The sequence below is a fragment of the Carassius gibelio genome, chromosome B8, assembly GCF_023724105.1.
Source record: "Carassius gibelio isolate Cgi1373 ecotype wild population from Czech Republic chromosome B8, carGib1.2-hapl.c, whole genome shotgun sequence".
Taxonomy (NCBI): domain Eukaryota; kingdom Metazoa; phylum Chordata; class Actinopteri; order Cypriniformes; family Cyprinidae; genus Carassius; species Carassius gibelio.
The window spans coordinates 1,166,670-1,180,959 of record NC_068403.1 but is presented as its reverse complement, the minus strand read 5'-3'; the positions used below and the strand labels follow the sequence as shown (position 1 = coordinate 1,180,959).

The following is a 14,290-nucleotide window of genomic DNA, read 5'->3' as shown; positions in this document are numbered from 1 at the left end:
AGTTTAGCAACATTCTAAACCTCTCAAAACAAATTACATTTATTGTTCTGATCCCAATAGCAGATATTTCTCTTTTTGTAATTTTTCAGAAAACGAGACTTAAGGCCAGATTTATTAACAATGCAAACCATCTTTTGGCGTTAGAATGTAACGATTTACTAAGACGCACAGAGAAGAATTAGCACTAAAATGCCATGCACACAGTTATTTTTGCATCTGACCTTATTCAATATGCATTTGTAGAAGACGCAAAATTTATGAGCTTTAAAATGATTCACGAAACGCGATTTACAAACGTTTGCGCTCATCAAACTACTGTTTTTTGCACCAATATTTAACGCTCAAAATGCATGTGGTAATTTGCATTGCTCTTGGTAGATTGCACTGGTCATTATGAAGATGATTTGCTGCATCTGTGTTTTTCACTGTGTGCATTGTTAATAAATCACACGCATAATTTTCCCCTTCCGTCGACGCTGTTTTGGAATTGTATTTAGTAAATCTGGCCCTTAATATGCTTTTGTGTGTCTTAAATCAATGGAATAATTTTTGCATGTTCTTGTTTTTAGAAGCATGAAGTACTATTGCTTTCTTTTGTAATTGTCCTGTAGTGATAAACTATGAGATCACGGTTGTGACGGGGGATGTTTTTGCTGGTGGCACAAATGCCAATGTTTTTATCCAAATTTACGGAGATCAAGGAAAGACGGAGGTGCTCCAAATCGGCAGCAGGTCAAACAACTACGAGAGAGGAGCAACAGACATATACAAGGTACTGTCAATGTCTAGCCATCATCATCACACTCACTCAGCGTCATACTGATCTGTGACGTCTGTGCGACAGATTGAGGCTAAGGATGTGGGGAAGATCTTCAAGATCCGCGTTAGCAATGATGACTCGGGCGTAGGAGCCGGATGGTACCTGGACCGGGTGGAGATCAAGCGTCTGATAATGGCCATGGTCCCCAAAGAGAAGAAAGAAGATAAAAAGAAGAAGAAGAATAAAAAAAAGAAGAGCGAGGAGGATGAGGACGAGGAAGGCGGTGGAGAGGAGATGCGTGAGGTGGTCTTGACCTACTTATTCCCCTGCGATCGCTGGCTGGCTTCTGATGAGGAGGATGGAGAGATGGTGGTGGAACTTCTTCCAGAGGACAATGAGGAGCTGGAGGGTACAGACACCGACCAATGTTTGATCATGCGGCTCTGTTAAATACGTTCGACTATGTCAGTCACCTTTAGACTCTAAAACCGACTCAAAATAATGAATCAACCACATAGCAACACTCTAAATTAGTGGTCGGCCAAACAGCCAAACAGAAAAATGTATAGGCTGATGCCAATATTTGAAAAATGCCAAATATCGGCCGATATATCGGTCTTGTCTTGCATATATCGGTTGACCAATTCTCTAAATCACTTAAAATAACCTACTGTAGCAACACCCTAAAAACACTCAGCAACCATATAGCAACAATCTAAAGCCCCTTTAGAATAACCTCTCAATTGCCGAGCTATACTTAAACCAATCAGAAGAACCTTGCAACCAAATAGGCACACTTTATAACCACAGAGAATACCTTAACAACCACAAACAAACAATTTCAAACACTCTAGAATTAAGGCAATGATTTTTACATGGGAAAACACCACTTATACAGTATTTCTTTAAGATTTACAGTAAGAATCCAGTGTGACATTTAATACTGGTGTATTATAATGGACAAATCACAGATTACCGCTGCAGTACCATTGATCAAATCATGGTAAATGCTTTCTTGTTTTAATAATTCATAATCTGTTCCACCTCAGAAAACACATATGAGGTCCACATCTTCACGGGGAACATGATGGGGGCCGGAAGTGATGCCAACGTGTTCATCAACATCTACGGAGAGAACGGAGACACTGGAGAACGACCCTTGAGAAAGTCCAGTCATCTCAACAAATTTGAACGCGGACAGGTAAGATGAATGACCGAATGAACGTCCAGTCGTGGAAGGCAGGCAATCTGACACGATCCCTCATGTTATTCACAGTAGATGTAGTGGTATAGTCTTACTCATCTGTTAATGTGAGCCGATTAATTATTTACCACACACATCGAATATGCTCCTCTGAATCGAGGCCACCTTAACAGACCCAAGCTGACATCCTGCGTCTCATTGTTTTCTTCATGTTTGTGGAAGTAGATTCATGGTTATGTGCTGCTTCAACTTACAGGAGGACACGTTCTCCATCACGGCCGTGGAACTGGGGATTTTGAAGAAGCTGAGGATCCGTCACGATAACAGCAACCAGTCAGCTTGGTACCTAGACAGGGTAGAGATCGTAGACACTAAAGATGACACCACGTGAGTTCACTCAGAGTGATTCCTTAAGCTCTGGCCTGACACAGATATCAGAGCAATCTAGAAACCAAATAGTAACTCCATACAACCCTTCAAAACACTCAAGACAACCCAACAACCGCATAGTAACACTCTAATACTCTCAGAATTACCCAGTAACCACATATCAACTCTAAAATGCTTAGAATTACCCAGAAGCTACATTAAAAGACAGGAAAAGAGATCCCATGGAGATTTGGATGTGTCGATTTATTAATGAGCCTATTGTGTTGAAGCGCTTAAACACAGTCACATAATGCAGAAACTTAATGAACGCGTCTCACGTCTTACTCTGCATATCGGCTTACGCTCAGGTATTACTTCCCCTGTAACCGCTGGCTGGCGGTTGATGAAGATGACGGTCAGATTGCGCGAGAGCTCGTTCCTGTGGATGAGGCCTTCATGAGGAAGGACGAGGATGAGGAGGATTCTGGGGCCACACTGGGTTTGGAGCAGAAAGGTGAACAAAACACGAATAAATTTAGTTTTACGTCAAAGCAGATCTAAAAATATATTCCCTAGCGATTCAAATTGTAACTGGAAAAAAATTGCTGAAATTATATTGAAACCATACCTACTTTTAATTTCAGTCTAAAGCAAACGATTGCAAATTTGTGGTCAGTTTTGTCTGTCAGTCCATTTATTTTCTTCGTATTCTGTTTGTAGCAATGTCGACAACATACACATTGAGGATCAAGACTGGAGAAAAGAAACATGCTGGAACAGACGCCAATATCTTTGCGATTCTGTATGGAGAGAATGATGACACAGGTCAAAAAACACGCAATCACCAATTTGAATAAAAGTGCGTTCTTTACACTATTCACTAACCATTCAAATGGCTTTTCTTGGTTTCTTTTTCTCTATCCTCATGAACCGAACAGGACTCATTAACCTGAAAGCCTCTAAATCGCACAAAAACAAGTTCGAGAAAGGAATGATCGATGAATTTATCGTGGAAGCCGTTGATCTCGGAGAACTCCAGAAACTGAGAATTGGCCATGACAACTCAGGTGAGACTGACGGTCATTAAATGTGACTGAAAGCACGTCTGAATGTGATCACATGCTGAGTGACAGCCGGGTTTGAATCAGGCTTTGTTTGGACAGGATTCGCTCGACTGCCTCTAAAAGCTTCTTGCAAACAGTTAGCAACCTGTCTGGTATTAAGTTGCTTGGCAACATTACAGAAACGCTCCAATCACATCGCTCTTAATGGCAGCTGTTGTTCCCGAGTCACTGGGAATAAATCACAAATAAACATCTTACATTCCTGGACAGCAGTTATTGAATGGAGGTCAAACTTTGCTTATGTTTCTCCCGGATCTCAATACGGAGTTTCAAAAAATATCTCGGTATTATCTGAAACTGTGCTTAAATACACTAAATTGCAAAAAGTATTGGACCCCGTCTTTTTAACGACCAGGTTTGACTATTTTTCCATGAGTATAAATCTTTTTGCTTATGTTTCTCCCAGATCTCAATCTGGAGTTTTAAAAAAGATCTCATTATCATCAGAAATTGTGCTCAAATACACTTTATTGCCAAAAGTATTGGACCCCTTTTTCTAATGAATAGGTTAGACTACTTCAGTATTTTCCATGAGTACAAATCTTAATATTAAAGCATTTAATAACGCCCTAGGGAATTGTGTGCTTCTAATTTGATCCACTTCATTCTTTAACACAGAAGTAAGCCGTTTTCTGTGAATTTCGGTTCATTAGCTGCTGTAGGGAAATAACGAGAAGAATAACAAAGTGCAGTAAACGGTAAAACTGTGTGCACTACAAGCTAGGATGGTCATAAATAAGATAATATGTAAAAAAAACACCAATGACTTGTACATACGGTATATGGACAAAAGTATTGACACCCCTTCTTTAGAACAGAAAAAGGCATTTCCAAAATTGTGGTAACAAAGATAAATTCATGTGTGTAAAAATGTTATTTTAATCTCTGGTGGAAGTGTCTTAAATGACTGTATGCATATGTAAAAGTCATTGGTGTTAGATGATTTTTTAGCCCAAGGTCTGTATTTAAAGTCACAGTAGACCAATAAAGTTCTTCCACACTGACTGAATCAATCATTTCTTTTGAACCTTGCCTTATACACAGAGGCATTGTCATGTTAGAATAGAAAAGGGTCCTGTCCAAACTGTTGCTACAATTCCCTAAAATATGCTTTTACAATAAGATTTGTACTCATTGAAATTAATAAAGCGGTCAAACCTCTTCATGAGAAGGAGGTGTCCCAATTCTTTTAGCAATATAGTGTATATCTGGAGTGTTTCTCATCAAATGATCTGAGCTGCTCTCCTCTTAATGTTAACGCTTTATATTCTTACAACATCACAGCTATTGGCTCGTTTGGGTTTGTTTTATAAGGAATTTTAAGAGGAACATCTGTAAAGCTCATCTTTTAATTCTTCAACTTCATTCCGGAGAACTTAAGCTATAAAAAAGCAACGTCTGAGCAATAAATAGACATCTTGGATAGTTTCCTCTCTAGCTGGACTGTAGCTGCATCAGCAGGAGCATTGATGGAGATGATTGGGTCTGTGTTTTGCAGGAGGGTCGGCTGGATGGTTCCTGGACTGGGTGGAGATCGACGCTCCTTCTCAAGGACAGAGGCTTCGTTTCCCATGTGGCCGCTGGCTGGACACAGGAGAAGACGATGGAGCTGTTGTCAGAGATCTGTATCCAGCGGAGCTACAGACCGAACTTTACACGCCGTGTAAGAGACCGTGAACCACTTGTGTACAGCCAAAGCACATGCAGTGAATTAAATAGAGATTATTTTATCATTGTTTGCTTCCATTGAACATCAAAAAACAAAAAAGATAGTAGATTATATCCCAAAAATGTCAAAGATGGTTTTCTTATTCGTTAATTGTTTTGTCTCGTCTTGTACAAATATCTAAACATTCCTAAAGATATCAAGATACATTTACTTCAGTAACAAAATGACTTAAAATATGCAACTATATTAAATGAAGAAATAAAATGTTTCAAGATATTAAAGGAAAAAAATAAAAAAGTATGCTTAAAAGTATAAGAAAAGTTCAGAGAAATAAACTTAATTCAAAGATAAATCAATAATTTTTATCACACCAATAGCAGATATTTTTTTCTTGTTCTAAACATATATTCAATTAAATAATATAAATAGTTTTTGTTTTTAATTTGCAGTGTATTATAACAGTGTTTAGTATTTATTTTAATTTAAGTTTTTATGTCATTTTTTCAGTTATTGCATTCAAATTTTTGTTCTTGTGTATTTATGTCATTTTTATTCTTATTTTTAAATATGCTTTTTTAGTTCTGTTTTATATCTTAATATTTTTAGCGAATTATTTTGGTTTTATTTATATTAATACATCAAGTTAAACTAAATGAGAATTAGAAATGTTTCCTTGGCATCTAGCTTAAATAAACTTGTTTTTTTAATACTTTATTTGATTTCAAGTAATGGAAATGTTGGTTACTCGGATTAAGTATTTCATAATTTATTGTCATTACAATATAAATTACATGCAATGTCTAACAAGGACACCTTTTTTTAAATAGTTTTATTTTTTCTGTAAATGTCTCTCACTTAGCTCTATATGAATATGAATCAGGCAGAGAGGTTTGTGAGCGAGTGCTTCATTCTTTATCGTTGGTGTCTTCTCCTGCAGTCGTTCCCTACGAGATCAGCACCTTCACGAGTGACGTGTTCGCCGCGGGGACGGATGCAGATGTTTTCATCGTTCTGTACGGTCAGAAGGGTCTGTGTACGCAGCAGAAGTACCTGTGTGTGAACAAGAGAGAACGCCGCATGTACTTCGAGAGATCAGCAGAAGACATGTTCATTGTGGAGGTGAGCATCGGTCGCTCATCTTTATATAGTCACCAGTGAACGCTGAGCTTTCTTTTCTCTCTGTGAAGCTGGAAGACATAGGGGATGTCATAGAGAAGATCCGCATCGGACACGATAACCAAGGGACGAACCCCGGCTGGCATCTGGACAGAGTGGAAATCAGAAGACTTTTGAGGAAAGGAAAGGTAACAGCGATCGGAAAATGAGTCGCTTGGGTGTATTTGTAGAAATAGCCAAAAACACATTGTCAGGGTCTTACAAAATGATTGCCAAAAATCATTAGGATATTAAGTAAATATAATGTTCCATGAAGATATTTTGTAAATTTCTTACTGTAAAATTTAAACGTAATTTTTGATTCGTAGTATGCATTGCTAAGAACAACTTTAAAGGTGTTTTTCTCAATATTTGTAATATTTTTTGCTCTCTCAGATTCCAGATTTGTTTAAATAGTTGTATCTCAGCCAAATATTGTCCTCCGAACAAAACCACACAACAATGCAAAGCTATTTATTCAGCTTTGAGGTGATACATCTAAATTTTGAAAAATTGACCCTTATGAAAAAAGGAAAGCAGTATATAGAAAAATATTTGTATTTCCAGACTTTTGCCCCTTATTTAGTTTTTATAATTGAAAATTAAGAATTTAACGAATATATAAACATATCATACAAGAAGTGTTTTCATTGCAGCTGTTTAGTGATTGTCAAACATGACTGAATAAATCCAAGGTGCAGTTTTTCGTCATGAAAAAATGAGTGTTTTTGATTTCTTGTGATATTCTTAGCACTTTATTACATGGCATCCAGAACCTTTGTAAAAAATAAAAACATAAGGACTTTTATGTGCACATGAGAAATCCTTAAAATTGCCATATAGGACCCCTTTTATGCTGTTTTGGTCTCCACAGAGTATGCATTAAAGAAAGGCATTTTCCACAAATTTTTTAATAAATCAATTTAATTATAAAATTTAAAAAAACAATTTCATTATAGAAAACTATAAACAAAGTGTATGTCTAAATGTTTTTCAATCAGTCAGGGACAATGCATTGTTAGAGCGAAAAGTAAAATTAAATTATTTCATTTTTTATGTTTAGTGTTCTATAATGTAGTTGTAGAAATCTTTTTTTTTTTTTATTAAATTGATTTATTCAAAATTGTCAGATTATGTCTTCCATAACTATGTACCAGATATAAATCTGAAAATACTGCTGTATGAACCATTTATGCTGAGTGTGGTCTGTTTGGAAACGAGAGTCTTGAGAAGCTATGGATCACTGAAACATGTGAAACTGAGCCGACTGTTCTCCAGGGTTCGGAGACGACCATCTTTCCGTGTGAACGCTGGCTGGCCAGGTCTGAGGATGACGGAGAGACGGTGAGAGAGCTGGTGCCGTCAGAGATCATCACGGAGAAGCTGCTGAGAGACGGGACGCTCAAACACAGCGAGATCGAGGTGGAGGATGCTCTGGAGAGTGAGTACAGCGTTAGGAGTTCACTCCATACGTTTATAGAGAACAAATAAACATCCGGCTTTTCCCTATAGGAATAACTTCTGTTGAACTGTGAACAATCAGCAAGAGATTCCATATATACGTTTATATAGTTATTGTTTTCTAAGAACAGAATGTCAAATCAACGACATCCCATATTAAAAAGATTTTATTTATATCAATCACAACTCCAGATATTTGACTGGTGGTGGTGTCAGTATGGATGTTAATCCTATTTCTGTAAAATGTTTGTGAAAATTAAATGTAAATCTCCCAAGAAATTCTGTACATATACCAAATACTTTGACAATCAATATATACTTTATACACTTCTGCTAATGCAAGGATTTTGTGTTTGGATTTTTTTCCACACCAGGCCACGCCCCTCCATAAGCCCCTCCCCCATAACAAAGCCCCGCCCCCAAAATATCACTTTAAGATGAACTCAAAAATTGGCAGTATTAGTATTATTCTGTATTATTCTATATTATTCTATGAGATTTTATTTTTATATTTTCAGTTTTAGGGATTTTTTTTTCATGTGCTTTTGTCATTTTTATTTGTATCTGTTTTTCCATTATTATTTTGCTTTAATTTTTATTTCATGTTTAGGTGTCAGTTATTTTAATTTTAGCACTTCAGAATTTTAATATTAATTTTAGTGTTCTAAATTTTTAATTAATTTAATATTATTCTAAGTACTTTAGTGCTTTACTACTTATTTCATGCAACATTTCCAATTTCCAGCATTTTTTTAATTTACATTATTCATCTTACGTTTAGTCATTTAGCAGATGCTTTTATCCAAAGCGACTTAGAAATGATGAAAACAGAAGCAATCAAAAACAAAATCTTATTTTTAATGTTCATTCATTCAAATAATTTAATAAACAGGTACATTATCAAGTTAATGCTCTAACACTAATAGATGAGAACTTATGTCTTCTGTAGAGCTATTTTACTGCTGAAATGAATTGGTTTCACAATTAGTTCATTAATTGAACACTTTTTTTCTGTTTCTTACTTTGACCGTGCTTTGAAAAAAAGTCAGTATTGTATAAAGCTCTGTAGAAATGAATAGTGAAGAATAGTTTAAGTGAACAGTAACAACACTGGCTCAAATGAACCCATTTGAGCAGGAGACACACGCTCGTTTGGACTTGTTGTGGATCTCTGCCGATCTCTAACACACGTGTGTATGTTTCTGCAGCTCACACGTATAAGGTGTCTGTGAGGACGGGGGACATGCATGGAGCCGGAACCGATGCCAACGTGTTCCTGATCATCTACGGAGATCTGGGAGACACCGGAGAACGCAAGCTCAGCAAATCTGAGAGCAACGGCAACAAGTTTGAGAGAGGAGCTGTGAGTCACAGATACTCCTCGTTACTGTTAGATCCTTCTCGAAGGACATTTCCTTGCCAGAGCAGATATGGCAGATATAGAGGATGATGTAGAACCATCTAGAACTCCAACGTCCAATATAATTCACAATAACGTTCTTCAGGAATACTGCTCTTATAAACCAAGGAATTTACATGATTCACTGGACATTTGTAACTAAATTATTTATCTTCTTATTTTATGATTTAGAGCTTGGAATAACTAGAAGAAAGCATATTCATTATAAAAATACCCATGAAGTTAAATCAATTTCCTTATAGGTCAAGAAATCTCACATTTCAAATATCAAATATCCAGAAGTCCTTTTTTTATATATATAATAATACTAATTAAATACATTTTGTTAAGAGGGTGAAGTAAAATAAAATTTTAATATGGTTTTGTCTTATTTTAAATAATTTCATGTCATCTTAACAGCCCTTGGTTGAGAACCACTGATGTAGAAACAGGTTGCAGAAAATCAGCTTTTTTCTAGATTTGGTGACTAATAATAAATAATAATCAGTGTTATTTAAGTTTCAGTGAGTATCTATTTGTATCTATTATACCTTTTAGTAATATTTATATAAAAAAAGTTTAATTTTTTGTTTTAATATTTTAAATTTTTATTTTTTCTCATGCATTTTATTTTTTATATTTTAATTTAATTTAAATTCTTCTTATTGTTTTTGTTCTAATTTTTGGTTCTGTCACGTTACATCAAGTCCTATGAAAATTAAATGAAGTTCTATATCTATTAGAGCTGTGACAATGAAAAAACATTTATGTAGAAGGAGATATTATCATTCAAGAAGTATATCAGATGTCTTAAAGTCGCTGGAGTATATTTGAAGCAATAGCCAAAAATGCATTGTATGAGTCAAAATTACACTTTTTTTTTTGCTATTTATGCCAAAAATCATTAGGATATTAAGTAAAGATCATGTTCCATGAAGATATTTAGTAAACTTCCTACTGTAAATATATAAAAACTTTATGTTTGATTAGTAATGCATTGCTAAGAACTGCATCTGAACAACTTTAAAGATGATTTTCTCAATATTTAGATTTTTGTGCTCCCTCAGATTCCAGATTTTCAAATATTGTCCTCCTAACAAACCACACATCAACTGAAAATTAATTTATTTAGCTTTATTCAGATTATTTATAAATATCAATTTTTAAACATTGAGACCTAAGATTGGTTTTGTGTTCCAGGATCACATTTAGAGGAAAAACAAAGCAGCGCATCATCAGCACAACAATGAGAGCAGCAACGTTTCAGCATTTCAGGATTCTCAGCAGCTGTTTGTGTGCAGGTCGACAAGTTCAGCATTGAAGCCGTGGATCTGGGCCAGGTCTATAAGATCCGAATCCGTCATGATAACTCTCTGGCTGGAGCTGACTGGTATCTGGATCAGGTGGAGGTGGTGGATGTGGAGACAGAAGAGGTTTACATGTTTCTGTGTGAGCGCTGGCTCTCCACTAAGAAAGAGGACAAGCGCATCCAGAGGACCTTCTTTGTCAAGGTAATGGACATCTCACTCGATATAAACTAGGGCTGTCGATTTAACTTGTCAGTCAATATTGGAATAAATAAAGTGTTAAAATGCATCAGCTTTTTGAATGAATCAAGTGAGTCAAAGATTCAGTGATTCATTCATAAAGACAAGTGTTTAGCTTCATTTCTGAATGAATCTGCCTTTTGAATGAATCAAGTGAGCCAAAGATTCAGTGATTCATTCGTAAAGACAGTCTCTCGCTTCATTTCTGAATGAATCTGACTTTTGAACAAATCCAGTGGGTCAAAGATTCAGTGATTCATTCGTAAAGACAGTCTCCCGCTTAATTTCTGAATGAATCTGCATTGTGAACTAATCGAGTGAGCCAAAGATTCAATGATTCATTCGTAAAGACAAGTGTTTAGCTTCATTTCTGAATGAATCTGCCTTTTGAATGAATCGAGTGAGCCAAAGATTCAGTGATTTGTTCGTAAAGACAAGTGTTTAGCTTCATTTCTGAATGAATCTGCCTTTTGAATGAATCAAGTGAGTCAAAGATTCAGTGATTTGTTCATAAAGACAAGTGTTTAGCTTCATTTGTGAATGAATCTGCCTTTTGAATGAATCAAGTGAGTCAAAGATTCAGTGATTTGTTCGTAAAGACAAGTGTTTAGCTTCATTTGTGAATGAATCTGCCTTTTGAATGAATCAAGTGAGTCAAAGATTCAGTGATTTGTTCGTAAAGACAAGTGTTTAGCTTCATTTGTGAATGAATCTGCCTTTTGAATGAATCAAGTGAGCCAAAGATTCAGTGATTTGTTCGTAAAGACAAGTGTTTAGCTTCATTTCTGAATGAATCTGCCTTTTGAATGAATCAAGTGAGCCAAAGATTCAGTCATTCGTTCGTAAAGACAGTCTCTCGCTTCATTTGTGAATGAATCTGCCTTTTGAACGAATCAAGTGAGCCAAAGATTCAGTGATTAATTTGTAAAGACATCTGTAAAGCATTTTTTTTATTTCTGAATGAATAAGCTGTTTGATACAAACGGTTGAACGAATGAATTAATTAATGTTTTTAAAACACATTAAGACATTTAGACCCACTACTAGTTTTTAGAATATCATTAAACAAAAATCAATATTAAATTTGGAATCAAAATATTTATTTGGAAATCAGAATTTCTGTAATGTCTATTCAATGTTTTCTTATTTAACACAATAATAACTTTAAATTATCATTTTTTGGGTCGTTTCCCAGCCCAAATTGATTTGCGGTGAAGTAATTGGTACTTCACATAATTAATTAGATTAAAATGTTTAATTAGCCCTAATAGAAACTTCATTAAAAGTTAACACGCATCTGTCGTGTTTAGGGATACGAGGGTGAGAGGAACCCTCAGAACGCAAAGAAGAACATGCAGAACTCTAAAGCAGGTCTGGACAGCAACATGAACAAGAAGAAGAAGAAGAAAAAGGCTGTTATTATGGAGGAGGGTCCGAGTAAGATGATGCTTTCTTCCAGTGATTCATTCTGAAGTCTCCGACAGACAGAAACGGTGGTTTAATGCTCAGAATCTGTGTGTTGGCAGTGATCCCGTACCACTTCACAGTGTCCACCGGAGACGATCGTGACGCCAGCACCACCAGTCGGGTTTACGTCATCATCATGGGGCCCAACGATTTAGAAACGGAGCGACTCTGGCTGGATCTCACTGATGGGAAGACGTGCTTCGCTGCGGGAGGAATGGAGCACTTCATGTGTTACGGACTAGACGTGGGTGAGATCAAGAGAGTCGAGGTGAGACTCGTGTACATTTACACTGCTGTTCAGTCTCTTCTGCTCACCAGGGCTGCATTCGTTTGATCAAAACTACTGTAAAATTAGGAAATATTATTAGTATTTAAATCATCTGTTTTCGGTGTGAATCTGTGTTAAAGTGTAATTTATTTCTGTGATGCTCCGCTGTATTTTCAGCATCATTCCTCCAGTCTTCAGTGTCACATGATCTTCAGAAATCATGAAAATATGATGATTTACTGCTCAAGAAACATTTCTGATTATTATCAGTGTTGGAAACAGTCGTGCTGTGTGATATTTTTGTGGAAACTGTGATGCATTTAATTTTTCAGGATTCACAGATGAACAGAAAGTTCAGAAGAACAGCTTTTATTTTAAATGGAAATCATTTGGAACATAAGAAATGTCTTTACTGTCACTTTTGAAGTTTATTATAGTTAAATGGGAAAAAAATCTGTTAATTTAGTAAAATTAACATCAACTGTATTATAAGTAATAATAATTAATAAAAACGTTCCAGGATTATTAAAGTTATCAAATGCAAAAAAAAACAAAAAAAACAAAAAAACAAAAAAGGGTCAAAGAACAAAAACAAAATAAAACTAATAAATAAATAAATAAATAAATGACACATACAAATGAATAAAAACTACATAGACACATAATTAAAGTGAAAACCGAAAATCAAATATTGTCCTCCAAACAAACCAGACATCAATGGAGAGATGATTTATTCAGCTTTCAGATGATTATTACATTATTTTCAAAGAAAATGGACCTTTAATGACTGGTTTTGTGTACTTCAGGGTCACTCTCACACACACACACACACATATGTCTTTTATGCAGCATCAGCAGCTGATTCTCAGTGAGTTCTGGCTCCGGTCTGATCTTCTGTTCTCAGTTGGGTCATAACGGAGCGACTCCCGAGAGCTGCTGGCTGGTGGACGCGCTGTCCGTGGCCGTTCCCACCAAAGGCATTCAGTACAACTTCCTGTGCAAGTGCTGGCTGGCCAAAGACAGAGGAGACGGTCTGACGGCCCGAGTCTTCAACATACTGGACGCCACCACCATCAGCATCATCAGGAAGGTCCAGACGCTCTCTGTGGTCAGTCTCAATCTCTGTGTGTGGAGAACAGGGCTGGTGTTGACTCTGCTGTTGTTCAGGTGGTTTATGAAGTGACCGTGGTCACCGGGGACACTCAGAACGCAGGAACGGACACCAACATCTTCATCACTGTGTTTGGAGCCAACGGGAGCATGGAGGAGATGCTCCTCGCCAAACACGAGGACAGGTGCGCGTTTAACACAACCCACATCCTTCAAATCAGATCTGTTTTATTTAGATTTGTGTTATTTAAAATAAAATAAAATATCAATATGGTTTTTGTTTAATTTAGTTTTAGTTATTTAGTACATCAAGGGAAAGTAGAAATGACAATGTGGAATGTCGACTGAAATGAAATAAGTTTAAGTTGTTATGATTTTATTTCAGGTAATGTTTATTTTTAGTAACAGTTTTTTACTGTATAAGTTTCTTTTTTTAATCTTTTGCTATTTATATTCATATTTTCAGGTTGAATTTTAGAGGTAAATTCATAGCAATTCTGATGTGTTTTTGTCATGTTTATAAATATATATATTTTTTTCTTTTTCAAAATGTCTATATAGTTTTATTAATGTTATATTTCAACAAAAATGAGAAATGTTCTTATAACAAAAGTAGATTACATTTGAATGTTTATTTTATTTTAAGTAATTCAATTTTTATAGTTTGATTTGTATATTTTAAATTAGTTTTTATTTTAGTATTTTCCATTTTCATTAATAAGTTTTAGTAATTTTGTTATTTTTTGCCATTTTTATG

The 14,290-nt window shown here is 35.7% G+C and overlaps 1 protein-coding gene across 1 annotated transcript in view; it reads left to right on the top strand.

The window, feature by feature from the left end:
• The first annotated feature begins 550 nt into the window (after nt 1-550).
• The window catches only part of LOC127963368 (lipoxygenase homology domain-containing protein 1-like), a 20,113-nt gene continuing 6,373 nt past the window's right edge, over nt 551-14,290 (top strand). The window contains exons 1-17 of the mRNA XM_052563262.1: nt 551-772; nt 845-1,169; nt 1,810-1,961; nt 2,221-2,351; nt 2,702-2,847; nt 3,054-3,158; nt 3,272-3,400; nt 4,956-5,120; nt 6,064-6,245; nt 6,314-6,430; nt 7,560-7,722; nt 8,951-9,105; nt 10,443-10,652; nt 11,999-12,125; nt 12,215-12,423; nt 13,328-13,513; nt 13,591-13,718. Of these exons, the coding sequence (XP_052419222.1) occupies nt 953-1,169; nt 1,810-1,961; nt 2,221-2,351; nt 2,702-2,847; nt 3,054-3,158; nt 3,272-3,400; nt 4,956-5,120; nt 6,064-6,245; nt 6,314-6,430; nt 7,560-7,722; nt 8,951-9,105; nt 10,443-10,652; nt 11,999-12,125; nt 12,215-12,423; nt 13,328-13,513; nt 13,591-13,718 (2,522 nt within the window). The 5' untranslated portion in view covers nt 551-772; nt 845-952. The remainder of the gene's footprint in view (nt 773-844; nt 1,170-1,809; nt 1,962-2,220; nt 2,352-2,701; nt 2,848-3,053; nt 3,159-3,271; nt 3,401-4,955; nt 5,121-6,063; nt 6,246-6,313; nt 6,431-7,559; nt 7,723-8,950; nt 9,106-10,442; nt 10,653-11,998; nt 12,126-12,214; nt 12,424-13,327; nt 13,514-13,590; nt 13,719-14,290) is intronic.